General features: G+C 43.3%; 1 protein-coding gene across 28 annotated transcripts in view; it reads left to right on the plus strand.

Moving 5' to 3' along the window:
- The window catches only part of LOC102536329 (tyrosine-protein phosphatase non-receptor type 20-like), an 88,512-nt gene that overhangs the window by 61,965 nt on the left and 7,946 nt on the right, over positions 1-18,601 (plus strand). For 21 of the 28 annotated variants that reach the window (XM_072943657.1, XM_072943677.1, XM_072943678.1 and 18 more), the window contains 2 exons: positions 8,955-9,289; positions 13,060-13,275. The exons of 1 other annotated variant lie outside the window; for it this stretch is intronic. In XM_072943657.1, coding sequence (XP_072799758.1) covers positions 8,955-9,289; positions 13,060-13,275 — 551 coding nt within the window. Of the gene's footprint in view, positions 1-8,954; positions 9,290-9,425; positions 12,943-13,059; positions 13,276-17,564; positions 17,783-18,601 lie in introns of those variants that run through there. 6 more of the 28 variants (XM_072943675.1, XM_072943674.1, XM_072943683.1 and 3 more) reach the window with 4 other exon arrangements.

Here is an 18,601-nt window from a genome sequence, read left to right on the forward strand (position 1 = left end):
GGAGGGCAGAGCAGATAATAGTATCTGAATTTAAGGATACAAATCAGTAAGGAAAGGATAATCTTTCAACAAACATTACTGGACAATTGCATGTTCATGTACCAAAAAAAGTGGTGTCAAAAGCCAGGGATGCTTGGGCAGAGAGGGAATGTGAGGCTGTGTGAGGACACAAGAGCGTGGTCAGCTACACGCCAAGGAGAGAGGCCTTAGAAGAAGTGAACCCTGCTGACACCTTGATCTTGGGCTCCTAGTGTCCAGAACTGTGAAAATAAGTTTCTGTTTAAGCCACTCAGCCTGCGGTGTTCTGTCATGGCAGCCCTAGCAAACGGGTGCGCTGTGTCATTCCATTTATGTAAAATTCTAGAAGATTCAAACTAATTTAGATTGACATGAAGTTGATTAGTGGTTGCCTTGAGGGCAGGAGTGGTGCGAGACAGACAGATTGCAGAGGGGCGGGGTGTGAACATCTGAGCAGTGATGGAGATGCTCAGTTATCTGTACTGTAGTGATGCTTTCATGGGTGCACACGCATGACAGTTATACCTCAATACCCTGTTAAAAAGATGGTTTGTGAGCACAAAGCTATATTATACTTTTTATACTTTGTACACTTTCCCATTGTAGTGTAGATAGCTGGAAAAACATCAGCTGGCTCAGGGAGAGAGAGTCAACAAAGCTCAGTACATCAGTGAGGCCTCTGTGTGTTTCTGTTACTACCACCACCAGGAGGAGGAGGAGTAATACGCTTAGATGTGCCCCGCACTGATCTGAGTCCTTCACAGGTTGCGACTCCTGTAACCCTCACCACAGTCCTGTGATGCTGGTGCTCAGAATCTTTGTTTCTCGAAAAGGCTAAGAGAAATTGATTACTTTTCTGCACTGCTACTAGGAGACAGACCTGGGACTCAGACTTCGGCTTAAGCACTCTGCAGTGGTGTTTCTCTGTGTTAATTCTTGTTTAGACCACAAACGGGTTTTCTGTGCTGCGCGTTATTTTCTGTTTCAAGAAACCATGTTTAGCACTTAAATGATAGATTCAGTCATTCTTTATACAGATATACAGCTGTGTTTTGCAAGCTTGCTGTGTTCTGCTGTTTCCTTTTCTGTCTTCCCTTAGTTCTGATTAATTAGTTGTTTCATTAGAGATGGGCTAAGTTGTTAATGAAGTCTCAAACTCTGCCTGTCTGCAGCTAGCTCTCCTTTTTTTTTTATCCTGATAAATGAATATCTTTGTTGATTTTAGGTTTGTGGGATTTATCTCTTAGTTTTCTCTGGGTGTTAAACCTCACTGTTCTCCAGCTTCCAGTGTTTTAGATGAGAAATATAATGATAATCTTATTCTTACTCTTCTATAAGAAACATTCTTTTCATTCTGAAACCTTCTCGCATTTAATTTTTCCCTGAAATTCAGGAATGTTACCAGATGTGTTTCACTTTATCAGTCTTACCTACAACTCATGGAACTGTTCAGTCTGCAGAGCCAGCCTTCCTTTAGCCGCAGGTCAGTGTCTTCCCTTACTGGGTCCTTGCTCATCCTCAGTCCACTCTTTCCCTTTTTCTGGAGCCCCTGTGGTGCAGGGGGTGGTCTCCTCATCTGTCTTCGAAGGCTTTCCTCTTCCTCTGTTTCTTTACTTCTGCCTTTTTGTAGTTTTTGCATGTGTTTACCTTTCTCTCTCTAGTTTTTATTCTTACTCTGTCTTTCATTTGGCCTTCTAGGGAATTAAGTAAAATTTCAAGAAAAACTTTGCTCCTTCAGATCATCTACAAAAATTTTTAGCTAGTGTGGTGATTAATTGTATGCGTTGACTTGGCTAGGCCGCAGTACCCAGGGATTTGGTCAAACATCAGTCTAGATGTTGTTGCAGAGGTATTTTTAGATGTGATTAACATTTAACCAGTAGACTGAGTAAATCAGATTCTCCCCTGTAGTATGCATGAGTGTCATTTAATCGATGTAAGAGAAAAAAATTCAGATTCCCCAAGGAAGAAGCCATTCTGCCTCCAGACTGCAGCATCAGCTCTTCTCTGAATCTTCAGCCTGGCAGCCTGCCCTGCAGATAGCAGACTGCCAGCCGCATGGTGGTGTGAGCCCATCCCTTACAATAAATCTCTTCCAGTGCATGTATGTGCACAGCTTACTGGTTCTGTTTCTCTAAGAGCACTGACTAATACAAACTTTGGTACCACAAGTGGTTCTAGAGGAATGGAATCTTAGAGATGAGTTTCATGAATTGGTTCCCCAGTCTGACAGAATTTAAAGCGTTAATGACTCTTTCTAGCAGTAAGGAGAGCACGTAATTCGTGGCGTGACACGGCAGTAGAGATCCACAAACTCTCACTGGTGGGTGTTCCTATTCAAATACTTACATAAAGGCAAGGTTCTGGGTAACTATGTATAAGCTACCTGAGATTACTTTTGTCAAACTAACAAGTGTAATGAGATTGGCTGGTTGCTCCTAGTTGTGCTGGACAAATGGGAAAAGAAAATTACCATCCCAGGGATTCAGATTTCCAACCCAAGCACCATGCAAATGTCCTGAAAGTTTTTATGTCTGCCCTGAAGTAAACCCTTGTCTCCTAGAGCCATGGAGCCAGGACCTCTGAAAACCTAACCCCAGGTCTCATCCTGCAAATGGCTAAAACACAATGCAAATTGAGTTCCCGACCTTGCATGGTGTTTGCTGTTAAAATGAGGGCATTGACTGAGAAAGAATGCGATCCTGAAAACGAACAGAAACACAGGGGAAGATCCTGGTGAAGGTACACACAACAAACCCCTAAACGCTGAGGTGTCTTCTTCGCCAGTGCTGCTGACAGTGGCAAGAATCTGACAGCGATTGCAGGAGACCTAGGGCGTCACTGTGGTCTGCCAGTTAGAGTGGTGCTTATAGAAGTTACATAGTGAATGAAGTTTTAGCTCAGGTCCACTTCACAGTGGGTCCACTGGGTGCTGACCCACTGTGGTTACTTCCCCAGTTCTGGAATGCATTACTGGAATAGATACACTCCACAGCTGGCAGAATCCCTGCATTGGTTCCCTGACCTGTGGAGGAGGGCTAATACAACAGAAGAGGTCAAATGGAAGCCACTAGATCTGCTTCTACCTAAGAAAATAGTAAGTTAAAAGCAATCCTGCATTCTTGGAGAGAATTCAGAGAATAGTGCCACCGTCAAGGAGTTAAAAGAGACAGAGGTGGCGATTCCCCCCCACTCACCTGTTTGACCTGTGCAGAAAATAGGTGGACCTTAGAGAATGATAGTCAATTATTATAAGCTTAAGCAGATGGTGACTTGAGTTGCAGCTGCTGTACCAGATGTGATTTTACTGCTTTAGAAAATTACACATGCCCTGGTACGTGGTGTGTACCTAATAATCTGGCAAACGCTTTCTCTCCATACCTGTTAGTGGAGACCACCGGAAACAGTTTGCTTTCAGCTGGCAAGGTCAGCGATACACCTTCACTGTCCTGCCTCAGGGAAAGGTCAACTCTCCAGCCCTGTGTCATAGTTCACAGGGATCTTGGTCACCTTTTGAATTACCTAATACATCACAGTGGTCCATTATATTGATGACATTGTGCTGATTGAACCTAGTGAGCAGGAAGTAGCAGCTAACTAGACTTACAGGTAAGTCATTTGTGCGTGAGAGGGTGGGAAATGAATCCAGTGAGAATTCAGCGGCCTCCTCTTCAGTGAAACTTCTAGAGGTCCAGCAGTGTGGGGCATGTCAGAATAACCCTTCCTAGGGTGAAGGATAAGATGTTGCACCTGATGCCTTCCAGAGCCAAAGGAGCAGAATGCCTAGTGGTCCTCTGGATTTTGGAGGCAACACGTTCCTCATTTGGGTGTGCTGCTCTGGCCCACCTACCAGGAGACTCAAAGGCTGCTAGTTCTGACTGGGGCTGAGAACAGGAGAAAGCTGTGCCACAGGGCCAGGCCGCCGCCCAGCTGCTCTGCCCCTTGGGCCTTGGGATCCAGTAGATGCAGTGCCAGTGGAAGACAGGGTCGCTGTCTGGAGCCTTTGTCAGGCCCTTATAGATAAATCGCAGCACAGGCCATGGGATTTTGGAGCAAAGTCTTGCCAGTCTCTGTATAACTGCTCTCCTTTTGAGAAACAGCTTTTGACCTGCTACTGGGCCTTAGTAGAGACTGAACACTTACCCATGGGCTGTAGAACCAGAAAGTTGGGCGTGCACAGCCGCACCCCACCATCAAATGGAAGTGGTGTGTACACGGTTGGGCTTGAGCAGGCTCTGAGGGTGCAAGGTCATGACATAAAGTGGGCAAAATGCCCGGGGTCCCTTCTCCTCCTGCGTTACCTTCTCTTTCCCAGCCTGCACCTGCGGCCTCATGACGAGTTCCCTATGATCAGTTGACTGAGGAAGAGAAAACTGGGGCCTGGCTGACAGGTGGTTCTGCTTGATAAGCAGGCACCACCTGAAAGCGGACGGCAGCTTCACTGCAGCCCCTTTTGGGGGAACATTCCCGAAGGACAGTGGTGAAGGGAAATCCTCCCCGGTGGTAGAACGTTGAACAGAGCACTTAGTTGTTCATTTTTCTTGGAAGGAGAAATGGCCAGAGGTTCAAATCTTTACTCATTCATGAGCTGTAGTCAGTTGTTTAGCAGGATGGTCAGGGACTTGGAAAGAACGCGATTGGAAAATTGATCACAGGGAGATCTGGGAGACATAATGTGTATAGACCTCTCTGAAAGGGCAAAAAATGTGAAGACATTTGTGTCCTTTGTGAATGCTCATCAGAGGATGATTTAAGAAGAGGTGTTAGTAATCACGTGGCTAGGATGACCTATCCTGTGGCTACTGGTCAGCCTCTTTCCCTGCCACCCCCTTTGTCACCCAGTGGGTTTATGAACAGAGAGATACGCTGGCTGTGCATGGGCTCCTCGACGTGGACTTCCACTTCCCAGGCCGACCTTCCTGCGGCCGCTGTCGAGAGCCCCATCCGCCAGCAGCAGACCCAAGACTTGAGACCCCAGTCTGGCACCTTTGGGTGGGTTGATCACACTGGATTGCTTCTGTCATAGAAGGAACAGCGCTCTTCTTACCCTGAAGTAGACACTGGGTTCTACCAAAGCTGCCATCTGCGGGCCTGCAGGATGCCTTCTCCACCATCATGGTCGTCCACACAGCCTTGTTTCTGATCAAGGAGCTCACTTTGAGGGGCTCATGATCATGCAGTTCACTGGCCTTCACGTCTTCCTCATAACCCCGAGGCCGCTGGCCGGGCAGAGCAGTGGAGTGGCCTTCTGGAGACTCGGTGGCAGTGCCTCGCAGGGCTAGGGTGCTGTTCTCCACGGGGGTGTTACTTGCTCCAAATTAGTGTCCAGTATATGGTGCTGTTTCTGCCATAGCCAGGAGCCAGGAATCGAGGGCTGGAAGTGCAGTGGCCCCACTCACTGTAACTTCCGGTGGTTAGCATGGGTTTTACCTCCTGTCACTGCCACCTTCTGCTCTTAGGCCTCGAGCTCTTAGGCTGCCTGCATTAATGCCATCTGGCACTTGGTGGGGCTTTTCCACCTGCAGGCTTGAGTCTTCCTTGAAGGGAAGCAGGTCGTGGAACCACTGGTGGACTGTGGAGTCTAGAGAAATGGCCGTAATGCAGAGCAAACTACTCAGCCACTTTGAGTAAAGGCTCCGCAGGGTGCGGCTGGCCCGGCCGCACGTTCGCACTGACTTCTGCCACTTTCTCTGTTGCCTGGGGGATCTTCTCCTGGGGCCACTCGAGCCACTTCTTTCCTGCTGAATTCGGGCCCACCCGGTTGCTTGGTGCTGTGCTTCCGTGTGCTTTGCAGGTACTTTATTTACTTCACAAATTGCAAGTCTGCGGCAGCCCTGCTTAGAGCTAATCTGTCAGCACCATCTTCCCAACAGCATTTCCTCACATTTTGGCACTTTTTGCAATATTTCAAACTTTTTCATTATTATTATATTTGTTACAGTTATCTGTGATCAGCCATCTTTGACATTACTATTGCAAAAAGATTACAACTTGCTGAAGGCTCAGATGATGGTTAGCATTTTCTAGCAATAAAGTATTTTTTAATTAAAATATGTATATTCTTTTATAGACATAATGTTATTGCACACTTAATAGACTACAGTGTAATATAATCTTTATATGCACTGGGGAACAAAAAAATTTCACGTGACTCGCTTATTGCAATAGTCTCTTTTTTGTGGTGGTCCAGAAATTGAACCTGCAGTATCTCCAAGGAATGCCTGTGTTCTGAATTTTGTTTCTGAAATTCCTTTTTTTTTTTCTATTCAGTATCCTTTTTTTTAACATTTTTTTATTGAGTTATAGTCATTTTACAATGTTGTGTCAAATTCCAGTGTAGAGCAATTTTTCAGTTATACATGAACATATATACATTCATTGTCACATTTGTTTTCGCTGTGAGCTACCACTAGATCTTGTATATAGTTCCCTGTGCTATACAGTACAATCTTGTTTATCTGTTCTACATTTTGAATTCCCAGTCTGTCCCTTCCCCCTTGGCAACCACAAGTTTCTATTCTGTGTCTATGAGTCTGTTTCCGTTTTGTATGTTGTCGTGTTTTTTTTTAGATTCCACATATGAGCGATCTCAAAATTGTATTTTTCTTTCTCTTTCTGGCTTACTTCACTTAGAATGACGTTCTCCAGGCACATCCGTGTTGCTGCAAATGGCGTTATGTTGTCGGGTTTTATGGCTGAATAGTATTCCATTGTATAAATATACCACATCTTCTTTATCCAGTCATCTGTTGATGGACATTTAGGCTGTTTCCATGTCTTGGCTGTTGTAAATAGTGCTGCTATGAACATTGGGGTGCAGGTGTCTTTTTGAAGTAGGGTTCCTTCTGGATTTATGCCTAGGAGCGGGATTCCTGGGTTGAAGTTCCTTTTATGAATTCCTGTTACATGCTCTGCATCCTTTAGCATTTTAATAATTATTGTCATTTTTTTCACTTTTTTTTTTTTTTTTGAGTTCTGGTAAACTTCCTTAAGCCAGTTTTCTAAATCATTAATTTGTTTTTCTGTTCACTTCTCACTTTAGGGATTTTAATTGAGTAATTATGGTTTTTATTTGAAAGCAAGCTTTCATTACTTTATGTTGTTTAATTTTCACATATCAAATCTCCCTTTTGATAATAAAAAAATTATTTTCTGCTACAAAATATTACATGTTCGCTCTAAGAAATTTTAGATAATAAAATAGCCACTGCTAGCATTTTGATAAATACTTGCCAAGTTTTTAGATTGTATGTTTATATATGATGTATATGTATATGTGTGTATATATATATGATGAAAGATCTTACTTTAATGCTCTTTTACCTCCTTTATAATTGAATAATTTAACAAATTTATGTCAATAAAAACATATATATCATCCTTTTAAATAATAAAATAAGGTTTCCTCAGATTCCATTTAAAGTACAAATAGGAGTTTTTAAAAATATTCTTCCCTCCAGTCTGTCCCTTCCCACCCCCCACCCCCCTGGCAACCACAAGTCTGTATTCTATGTCTGTGAGTCTGTTTCTGTTCTGTATTTATGCTTTGTTTGTTTTTTGTTTTTTGTTTTAGATTCCACATATGAGCGATTTCAAAATCGTAGAATAGATAAACAAGATTATACTGTGTAGCACAGGGAAATATGCACAAGATCTTATGGTAGCTCACAGAGAAAAAAATGTGACAATGAATGTATGTATGTTTATGTATAACTGAAAAATTGTGCTCCACACTGGAATTTGACACAGCATTGTAAAATGATTATAAGTCAATAAAAAATGTTTTAAAAATGTGATATATATTACAAAAAATAAAAAATAAAAGCTAAAAAAAAATACACTCTTCCCTCTTATGAAAAGGAGGACATTTGCTCTGATGTCTCAGCATGGTCTCCTTTTGTGAAGTGCTGGCTGTCTTTGTATATCTAGTCATTGTTTTTCCTATGTATTCATATTTACGAGATGTTTGTTTGCTATTTTGGAGTTTGAAAAATGTTCTGTCAGAAATTGTGTGAGCCCTGTTCAGTGATCTCGGTCACAGCGTATTTGCTGGATAAGTGGGCGGCATGACCTTGAGTAGCAGGGAGGGACTATGGGCGAGACCACTGCGTAGTAGAAGGACCCTCCTTTTATTCTCTCTGTGGGAGCAGTGGTGGGACCAGAGCCCCAGATGTCCATGTAAAGTGAAGAAAGAGCTCCTGGGCCGGTGGAGTTTACAGAGAGCCAAGTAGTTGGACCTCCCCCCCATATTCTAATAGTTCATGTTAGATGAGCCCCGTGTTACTTGGAGCAAATCCACTACTTTGCAGCATGCTTTTGTCACAGTACCTTTGCTTTGATTAGCATGCCACTTCACCAGGTGAAAGCTGAAAATGGACGTAAAAGATGGCAGCTTATGTGGGGGGCCACTGGCAGAATTCCAGTAACCCTAGGGTTTGTATCTGGTCACTACCCCAGTCTTCCTCTTCCACTCCAGCCCCTGCTGCTCTGGGCTTGCCTGTTCTCTGGATTTGTAGGAGCCTGTCGCTCGCTCACTTGCTTCCTCAGAGCGCTTCCCCTTTGCTGTGTTTGGTTACAGGCTAGGAGGTGCCTCCCTCGGCCTGATCCCACCGATGCCATGTCTAACAGAAATCTGCCAAAGTGTCTGGATTCCGATGGCATCCTTCTCTGTTTAGTAGCAACTGAGTTTAAAAAAAAAAAAACTACCTTATCCTAACTGTATATTCCTTAAGCCATACCAGTAGGTTTTCAGGAGGGAACATTTGAAGTTCATGGGCTGAGGTAACCTTTTTGAAAGGAAACACCTTTCAAAATGCCGTCTTCTTTGTTGGTCAGAGGTAAGCAGACTCCCTCACGCGAAGTGTTTCCATGAGGTCTGGGTGTGCGGCGTCTCCCACGCCTCCTTTGCCCACCGGATGTTTCTGGTTTCGTAACAGATGATTCAACACGTGTTCTCCTTGGGGAAGACAAGGACTACATCAACGCTAGTTACGTTAAAATCGTCAATGCTGGGGAAGAGTATTACTATATCGCCACCCAGGGGCCACTGCCAGGTACCACAGACGACTTCTGGCAGATGGTTGTGGAAAACAACTCTAATGTTATTGCCATGATAACCAGAGAGGTAGAAGATGGAGTTATCAAATGCCACCATTACTGGCCCATTTCGATGAAGAAGTCTTTGGACTTGAAAAGCTGTCGTGTCTTCCTGGAGAGCTACCAGATACTTCAGAGTTTCGTTGTTCGAATATTTCAAGTTGTCAGGAAGTCCGTAAGTTTAAAAAAAAACTCATCTATTCAGAGATACATCTTTCATTATGGAAGCACACGTGTCAGGAGAAGTTAGGAGGGTGGATACAGCTGGGGATACTTTAAAGTAACTTGTTTTTACTTCTCCCTGGGACCAGAAACTAAGACAGCACCACTTCTCCTCCTGCCTAACCAAACTCTGGAGAGATGGAAAAACTGGAAAGGGGAGTTGGGGCGGTTGAGAGCGAGTACTGGAAGTTGCCTGATCCTGGGACGCACTTCAGCTGCTTCTGAGTGTGACAGATACGCATCGAGTCCTTAGATATGCCGACGATCACGGTGCCAGGCACTACCGCTCCACACCGAGTAGTGGAGAGCTCGGTACGCCCCCGATACTTCCAGTTCCTCTGCTCACTGGCAACACTGAGATCTGTATGGGGTGCTTTGGGGGCCCAGGAGGAAGCACCTAGCTCTGCTTGGGTTTTATGGAAAGGTTTTCTAGAGGAGGTGACGTCTGGATTGAGACTTACCCATGAGAAAGATGGAAAGAGGAAGTAGATGGCCAAGGTATAAAAGAGCACGGGATATGTAGAGACGTAGGTAGTTACGTGTTTCTGGAATGTAAAGTCACAGTGCCAGGGAGTAGTCAGAGCTGAGAGGAGGCTATAGAGAATAGACAGGGAACTATCTTGGACTTCAGCTCAGGAGCCCGAACTTTATTATGGAGATAATTGGGAGACAGCTGAAGAATTTTAGTTAGAAGGGCCCGTGACCAACTAGCAGGTAACAATTAGACAGCAAAGATAAAATTGGCAGACTTATACATGACTTATGACTTGTGACTTACAAGGAGAGTTGAAAAGTTATGCTGTCCAATACAAAGCCACATGTGGCTGTTTAAGTTTAGATTAAATTACTTAACCTTACATAAAATAACCAGTTCCGTTCCTCACTTGCAGTAACCACACTTGTCGTGTTTAGTCGCATGTTAACTAGTGCTGCTGTATGGGCAGCACAGATACAAAGTGTTTGCATCATTGTAGAAAGTTCTTTGGGAAGTACTGGTCTAGAATAATTCATAGAATAATTCATTTCTTACTCTAACAGACTCAGATAATAGAAAATGAATGATTTATAGGAGAAAGTGATGAGTTACCTTGCTCTAAGTGGATTTGATTAGCAGGTAGGGGATACTTGTGTTCTACAGGAGTGAAGGGAGTGGGGGTTAAACAGGAAGCTTCAAGTGATGATTGGAGCACAGACAATGATCAGGAAAAGGGTGCTGGAGGTGCTGAGGTTGGAGCCCGTAAATCTGCAATAGCTATAAAACACGCAACTATGCAATTGTTTTTGTCCTAACCATGGGATTCCTGAACACCGGTTGTGGGACTGACCCATGGTGGGATGTTGTTCGGTATATGTAGCAAGATTCAAAGAATGAAAGGAGTTGACAGTTTGGTAAGAGAATGATTTAGATAATCAGCCATGAAGTCTAAATTTGGGGAGGCAGATGGAATCAGGGCACAGTCAATGAGGAGGAAATGGAGGCCATCAAGGAAGGGAGAGATGCATTTGGACATTGTTGGAGTGAAGTGAAGCACAAATGAGGTGGTGGCATATGAGCTCCTGATCAGAAAATGATGTTGGAATTTAAGAACTGGGAGGTTTTTTTATACTGGACAGTATAGGTGGTGGTTAAGTCCAATGCATGATCATCAGTGTGAGGAGTGAAAGAAAGGAATGGTCCCCTTTGCAAGAGAGAAATAAAAATGTGAGGTTAGAGTGTCTGCTGGGCTGTTGAGATCTCAAATTTGCCCTGTCAGAGTCTGTCGTCAGGAGACGGGCAGCATCTCTGGTGAACGTGGCAGATGGACCAGGAGATTCAGCCACTGGGTGATAGCAATGAGCAGGTGGAGCTAGGAGGTATGACATTCAAAAGGAAGAGCAGTTTTTGTACCAGGAGAAGGAATGAATTGGAAATAGCATTGGACAGCAGGGAGTCTTCAACCTAATCGCTACACGCACAGGAGAACAGGTGCCTGGATTAGCGAGGGCTGCAGAGTGCAGTGTCATGGGTGGGGAGGCAAGAAAGTAGAAGCAGCATTTAGGGAAGTGATGAGGGTTTCCGAGAGTTTACTGTCGGATGGGGGCCTGCGTGCAAAGGGAGACATGGAAGAGAGAGAGGAGTCGGGAGGGAGGGGAAGAGGTAGAATTGAGGGGCATGGGGAGGATCAGAGCACAGAGTAGTGACCAGGGAGGCTGAGAACGATGATGGCTGACGCTGGTGGGGAGCTCGCTGCTGTGTGCTGAGCCCTGTGCTTGCCTGTGCACCTGGGGATTTGCCTGCTCCCTCGTTCCCCTAATACTTGCTGATTCCCTCTGATTAACCAAGTATCATGCCAGATGCTGCAGGTGGAAAGCAGATGCAGTCTCAGTCTTAGAGTGCTTACGTCTGGTGAGGAAGGAAGACCCAGTTCCAGATGACATGTGGTGTGTGCTACGGGAGGACAGCATGCTTGGAGAACACAGGCCAGGTGGAAGGCATGGAGGAATGACCTGTCTGCAAGGATGCAAATGCTCAGATCCACCTGTGGAGCTTTGGCAAGGGTGCCTAGGGTGGTGGCCTTTGGGCTGAGGCCCACAAACATCAGAACCACGGGGTTTACGTTTGGAGAATCTGAACCGCGGGTTCTGTCTTCATGGCACTAGGTCGGGCAAGCAGTGAAACCCACCTTTATTCAGTTTCTCAGTGGTCAGCAGGGGCAGGAAAGATTTAATCCCTGAACCGTGTGATGGGATGAGCGCTGTCCTTAACTTGGCGCCTTCACAAGATTTTCAGGTATTGTTTTCGTCATCCGATTTCATGTACAAATGATTCACACTTGATTTTCTGTGTGGAACTTAGGAAGAAGAGGTGCATTAGGGAGAAGCAGAGGAGGAGTGAGAAACCCACCCTGAGTGTTTTCACAAGGGCGCCCAGTGAAGTAAGATGAGGGCCCCACCCTGGGGAAAGGGTGAGCCCTCTGGAGGGGGCGATGGGTGAGCTCAAGTGCTTTACCTGTCGACCCTGAGGAGAGTCCCACAACCCCGCTTTCAGGGGGCTCAGCACAAGAGTTGCGACCAAAGTCTACGCACATGGTCATTAACCACCCAGTCCTCATCGCCAGAGGACGTCACCCCCCCCCACCGACCTGACCCAACTTGGCAGCACCTACCTCTTTTAATTAGATTTAGCATCATGATACATAAGCCAAGATAGACTGCTGTTTTATCTTATTCCTAACATGTCAGCTCATCTTTCACTTAAAGCGTCTGGATTCTTGGCTTGCCTGTGGCCTCATGGTGCAGAAGGAAGGTGGTAGGGTTGACCTGGGGGGCCTACCCTCTTGTCCAGCTCCAAGCCTGTGAGCCTCCTGACCTAGCATACCTCTGTGGGTCACTCCAGCTCTTACTTCTTCATCTGTGAAATGAGGATAACGTGTGCCTGTTCCCCAGGGTTGACGTGCGGGTTAAATGAGATACTGTGTGTCAAGTCCTTAGCACAGTGCCTGGCACACTGTTAAGTGCTCAGTTCATGTTACCTGTTAGTATTCTTATTTTTATTAACATATTAATGTAATCATTAGTATTGTATCTGGTACACTAGAAATTGACATGAGATCTCTAATATAAGAAGTTGAGAAGTCTCTCTTCTTCCCTCCCCTTTTCGTCTCTCTCTCTCTCACCCCCTCCCTCTCTCCCACTCTCTCCCCCTTTCTCCCTCTTTCCCTCCCCACCTCCCACCCTCCACAGACAGGAACTAGTCACTTTGTAAAACACTTGCAGTTCACCAGTTGGCCAGACCATGGCATTCCTGCCTCCGCAGAAGGTTTCATAAAGTATGTTCGTTATGTGAGGAAGAGCCACCTTACAGGACCCGTCCTTGTTCACTGCAGTGCTGGCGTGGGCCGCACAGGGGTGTTCCTCTGTATGGATGTCGTGTTCCATGCCATTGAAAGGAACTTCCCAGTAAGTGTGTGAATTAAGCAGATAAACCAATGCTGTTAGCAAATACTGTACTTCTAGTACAGTACAGCCTTCTAGTATCTGAAGATTCATATTTGGCTTCCAGGAGCGACTTAGTAAATAGCACACGAGCTTTGGCTACCTGCCTCTCACTTAACTGCTGCAGGTTCTTGGAGATGATTGTGAGGATTAAAGTACAGAATGCAAATGAATGGCTTAGCACAGTGTCTGGAGCGTAGTAGGGACACAGTAAACTGAGTTCATTTTCCCTTTCCTTCCCTCCACCCCACACATGCAGGTTTTAGAATCCTGTTAGAGGATGTTGACGGCATGGGCCTGTTTTTAACGAACAGAAGTACGTGCGCGTGAGCAGGTTAGGCTCCAGCGTCAGTGAGAGGCCCCGGGTGTGGCTGTCGGTTCTACCACGTTCTTTAGCTTCTGGCGACTGTGGCGTTGCTCATCGTCTCTGAAAGCTAGTGTTCTGTTCTACAAAGTAAGGACGATGAGACTGTTGGGTTTGAGTCAGCCATTAACAGTTCTTTACTTCCTCCCTGAATGTGTAACCAGCTAAGGTGTAGACGCAAGAATTAGACATACTGTGATCCTGTTACCTTTAGCACTGACTCAGCCAGTTAGGGAACGTGGCTTTAGATATGTGCCCTGAAAGGCCTACCTGCTGAAAACTGTCTTCCTGCCTGTGAGGAGGGGAAGCGGGCGCTGGGAGGAAGCGCTCTCACCATGTCCGCCAAGCATACAGAAACCCACACCTCAGTCGTGAGAAAGCAGGGGCTATGAGGCACCTGCCCAGGTGGACAGGTCCTGCACCGCTACCCTGTTAGCGGAACCGGTGTCAGCTCTCTGCTCTCTCAGACTTCACGCCGTCAGAGCCCAGCAATGGCAGGCTCTTCCCCGTGACAGCAGATGAACTGCACGGGCCCCACTCCTCTCCATCCCGAGGGCTGTTATTATGTTGGGGGTAACTCCCTGGAGGACAGAGGAAGTTCCTTTTCCTCAGAAGCCTCAGCTGGTGTCTCCTGGCACTCCTCTGGTTCCAGCTGAGTTATGGCCCTTCCCCTAAACTAATCACCATGGGAGATGCTGGTCCATTTAGGGCAGTCGGGCTACTCCAGGACATGAGGTTGTGAATGAAGAGAGGAACAGTTTTCCAAAGCAAGCTGAGAGTTTTATTACAAAGAATGAATATAAATGAGGTGATCAAAAAAATGACAAATGTCCTCAAAAATGCTGAAAATTTAAGTAGTATCAGTCTGATGTTACCAGTTCCCATAGTTTATGTTGTTTTATTCTAACAGAAAATGCATTAGCAGAGTTCTTATTTTATATATTCTTCATCATAATTGTCATTTGTTTATATTTGTCCTTATTTTGTGTTCCTTATAGAAACTGTAAAAACTGTAAATTTTATATTTTACGATTCTAAGGAGCACTGGGTTTTTTTTCCCCTTGTTATACCTTCTTTAAGTTCAAAGTGTGTTTTATAAGAGTCGTCTGTCAGCTTAATTAACAATGTCTCTTATGGGACATAAGCTAGTGATGTACTTTACAATGACGGACGCTTAGATGTGGTTCAGAAACAGGAGACACACCCCTTGTTTCCTTACTGGCTTTCTGTAGACCCTGGGCTGTCAAATGCTCGTATGGATGTCCCTGTCCACTCTTTCCAGAAATTTTTTCTACCAGAGCCAGTCAAAGTATGGTCTTGGGCCAACACCAATTTGTGTATGTTCATTATTTGCAGCAAGATACGTTTTCTGCATTGAGAGTAAGCATTTAGAAACTTTCAAAGCAGTCTGATGCATCACTGCGACATCCGAGAGCATGACAGTGAGTTGGCCCTGCTGAGCAGAGTGTAGACCAGTTTGCGTGTCGTGGAACTCACACAGGGTGTCTCACGTGCTGCAGACTGCATACCAGCCATGTGTGGCTGGACACGTTGTGACCACTGATATTTTAAGATTAGTTTATTAATTATAACTCTAAAGGATATGAAAATCTGAGAAGATGTAACCATTTATTTCTTTTTATTAGCTATTATTTTATAGTCATTTTTATTTTTATCAAGCTTGCTTAAAAATCCTTAAAATATTGGGAACAGACTGGCTCTTCTCTTGCCAAAGCTCTGAGATTGGTCTATAGCTGAAACATTCTCGACAGAACTTTCCTCCCTAACCATCTTCAGCATGCAGTAACAGTTGCTAATTGTCAGTTTCTGTATTATCACATGATGAGCTGGATAGCCCAAAATTTAACACATGAACCTTTACAAAGCCAAAAGCTCTTTACTACCCCACTAAGCACACTGTTCAGTTCGCCTGGCAGGTTTTTGTTCTATTTTGGTTTGGTTTGGTTTGGTTTTGGTTTTGGTTTTTGGTTTTTGGTAGCAAGGCTTTCTGGATGAAGCCGTGTGCTGATCTTCTTTTGGGATAAATTCTTTAATCTGTGTAACTGCCTCAAGACTGGTTTTGTCATTGCAGCTCTACTGCCAGAACATAATCCGACATCAAACTTAAGCTCCAAATTACATTTGTTGACCATGTAGTACTTTGCGTTTTTATATCATTTAAAACCAGTTGTGTTTGTCAGTCATCAAACCAAGCAAAGGAAGAACTCTTGCTTCTTACCACATGAAGTTCAAATCACAGATACACTGAATCACTATGTCAGCAATATCTGTGCATTTATTAAGTTGTGGTGGTAAACACTTGGCTACTTTTATTTGTTTCCTAAATTGGTACCACTCTGCATCCCCAGGCAGTCCCTGAATTTGTCAGGCTGTGATGTCATTAGAAAATGGTACTTTAACTGTCACCCCAGATTTTCAAGAAAACATCTTTAGTACAGTCTTTGACCATTGTCTGGCAATCGTATATGGGTTTTTAGTCTTAGCAGTTCAAAGTGCTGTCTTAAGAGCATTAATGTTACATGTGAAATATTGAACATGAGCTTTTAATTTAATATTCTTTGAAATAATTCTTTCGTCTTAGAACTTCTTTCTTTTGTTATATGAGTGACAAATAAATTTTAATGGTTTCTTTGCTTTGTTAGCCAGTACATCTTTGCAATTAATGCAAGTGTGGTTTTAGCAATTCACAATCAACAATGGCTATAAAACTCAATATATTAAGAATCATAATTCCAGGTAAAATTAACATGAACTCTTTTGGTCTTCATTTCTTTGCAGTCACTTCCATTATTATCATTTCATTAATCACAACAGCTGTATTCAGAAAGCTATGTCTTTTCTTGACAAGATAATTCAGTGAAGCTTGTTTTACCACCAGTAAGTTAAGGTTAAAAAGGAATAATACAAATTTATTTCTATAATTTGCCTAATCTTAAATTATAAATTTAAAAAAAACAGACTTTCAAGAAGCAATAGTTTTCTCATTCAAAGGAAGTTTCGTTTTATCGGTATTTCCTTTTATGGGTCATACTTCTGGTGTCAAGTTGAAGAACTCCTCACTTAGCCTAAGTCCGCCAGATTTTTTCCTATGCTGTTTTCTGAAGTCCTGTAGTTTCATGTTTTACATTTGAGTCCGTAATCCACTTTGAGTTAATTTTTTTTATAAAGGGTGAGATTTAAGTTTAAAGTTTACTTTTTTTTTTGTCTACAGCTGTCCAGTTGTTCAGTACTATTTGTTAAAAAGGCTTTTTTCCCTCCACTGAATTGTTTTTACATCTTTGTCACAAATCAGTGGGAGTAAGTAATTGTATGGGGCCTATGCCTAGTTCCACATTCTGTCTCACTGATCTACGTGTCTTATCATTGTATACCACACGTTGGATTCCTGTAGCTCTATGATAAGTCTTAACATCAGCTAGAGTGAATCTTTCTCTTTCAAAATTGTTTTAACTATTATAGGTCTGTGCTTTTCCGCGGAGAATTTAAAATTAGCCTGTCTGTGTTTGCAAAAAAGCCTGAGGGGTTTTGATAGGCTGAATGGACACTTTTACTGTGTTGGATCTTCCCATGTGAATGTGGTATGTCTCCATTTATTTAGGTCTTCTTTGCTTTCTTTCATCAGCATTTTGTCATTTTCAGCATACAGATTCTGTAGTTTTGTTTTGTTTTTTTTTGGTTTTTTTTGGTTTAGCCTATTTCATTTTCTTTGGAGCAGTTATAAATGGTATTATGTTTTTACTGTCATGTTCATTGTGTGTATATGTATGTAGAAATGCAATTGATTTTTACATGGTGATCTTGTATCCTGTGATCCTGTTGAACTCATCAGTTTTAAGAGGTTTTTTGTTCTGTTTTGTTTTGTTTTTAGATTCCTTGGGACTTTCTACATAGATGATCATTCTGTGTGCAAGTAGGGACAGACTTATCTCTTCCTTCCCAATGTATTTGCCTCTCATTTCTTTTTCTGGTCCTATTGTACTACCTGGAACTTCAAATGTTGTGTTGAGTGTAAGTGGAGAGAGAAGACATTCTTGCCATCACTGACATTAGGGGAAAGCAAATTAAAATCATTTGTTCTGTGAACGACCCACGAACTGGATGAAAAGACAAGCTACAGACTTGGAGAGACTGCAAGCCACATATCCAGCAGAGGTCTTACATTTAGAATATATAAAGAACCCTTAAAACTCAAGAATAAAAAAGAAAAAACAAAAATTAAAAAAATTTCAGTTAGAAAATTGGTAAAAGACATTTCAACAGGATGTTCTGATGACAAGTAAACGCGTGAAAAGGTGCTCAGCTTCATTAGCTTTTAGGGACATGAAATTAAAACCGTGATGAAATATCACTGGACATCTATCAGAAAAAACTAATATAAAAAATAATGACAACACCAAATTCTGGTGAAGATTTGAGAAACCTGGATTACTTACACATTGCTTGTGGATGTGTGAAGTGCTAGACCCAGTCTGGAGGACAGTTTTAAAATTTGTTTAAAAAGAAGCAAAAGCAAAAGCAAAACTAAACTAAACTTGCCATGGAACCCTAGCAATAGCACTTTTGGGTATTTATTCCAGAGAAATGAAAACCTACGTTCACACAAAAACCTGTACATAAATGTTCACAGCTGATCTATTTAGAATAGCCAAAAATTGGGAAAAACTTAGATGTCCTTCAAAAAGTTGATGGTTGAAAACATCGGTCCACATCTGTACTGTGGAATCCTATTTAGCAATAAAAAGGGATGAACTATTGATAGTTTCAAAGAATCTCAAGGCAATTAGGCTAAATGAAAAAAAAAGTTAATCTCAAAAAGTTAGATATTACATGATTCCATTGTATAATCCTCCTGGAATAGCCAAACTGCAGACATGGAGAATAGATTACTTGTTGCCAAGGGTTGGG

Source organism: Vicugna pacos, chromosome 19, assembly GCF_048564905.1.
Source record: "Vicugna pacos chromosome 19, VicPac4, whole genome shotgun sequence".
In the NCBI taxonomy this organism is placed as follows: Eukaryota; Metazoa; Chordata; class Mammalia; order Artiodactyla; family Camelidae; genus Vicugna; species Vicugna pacos.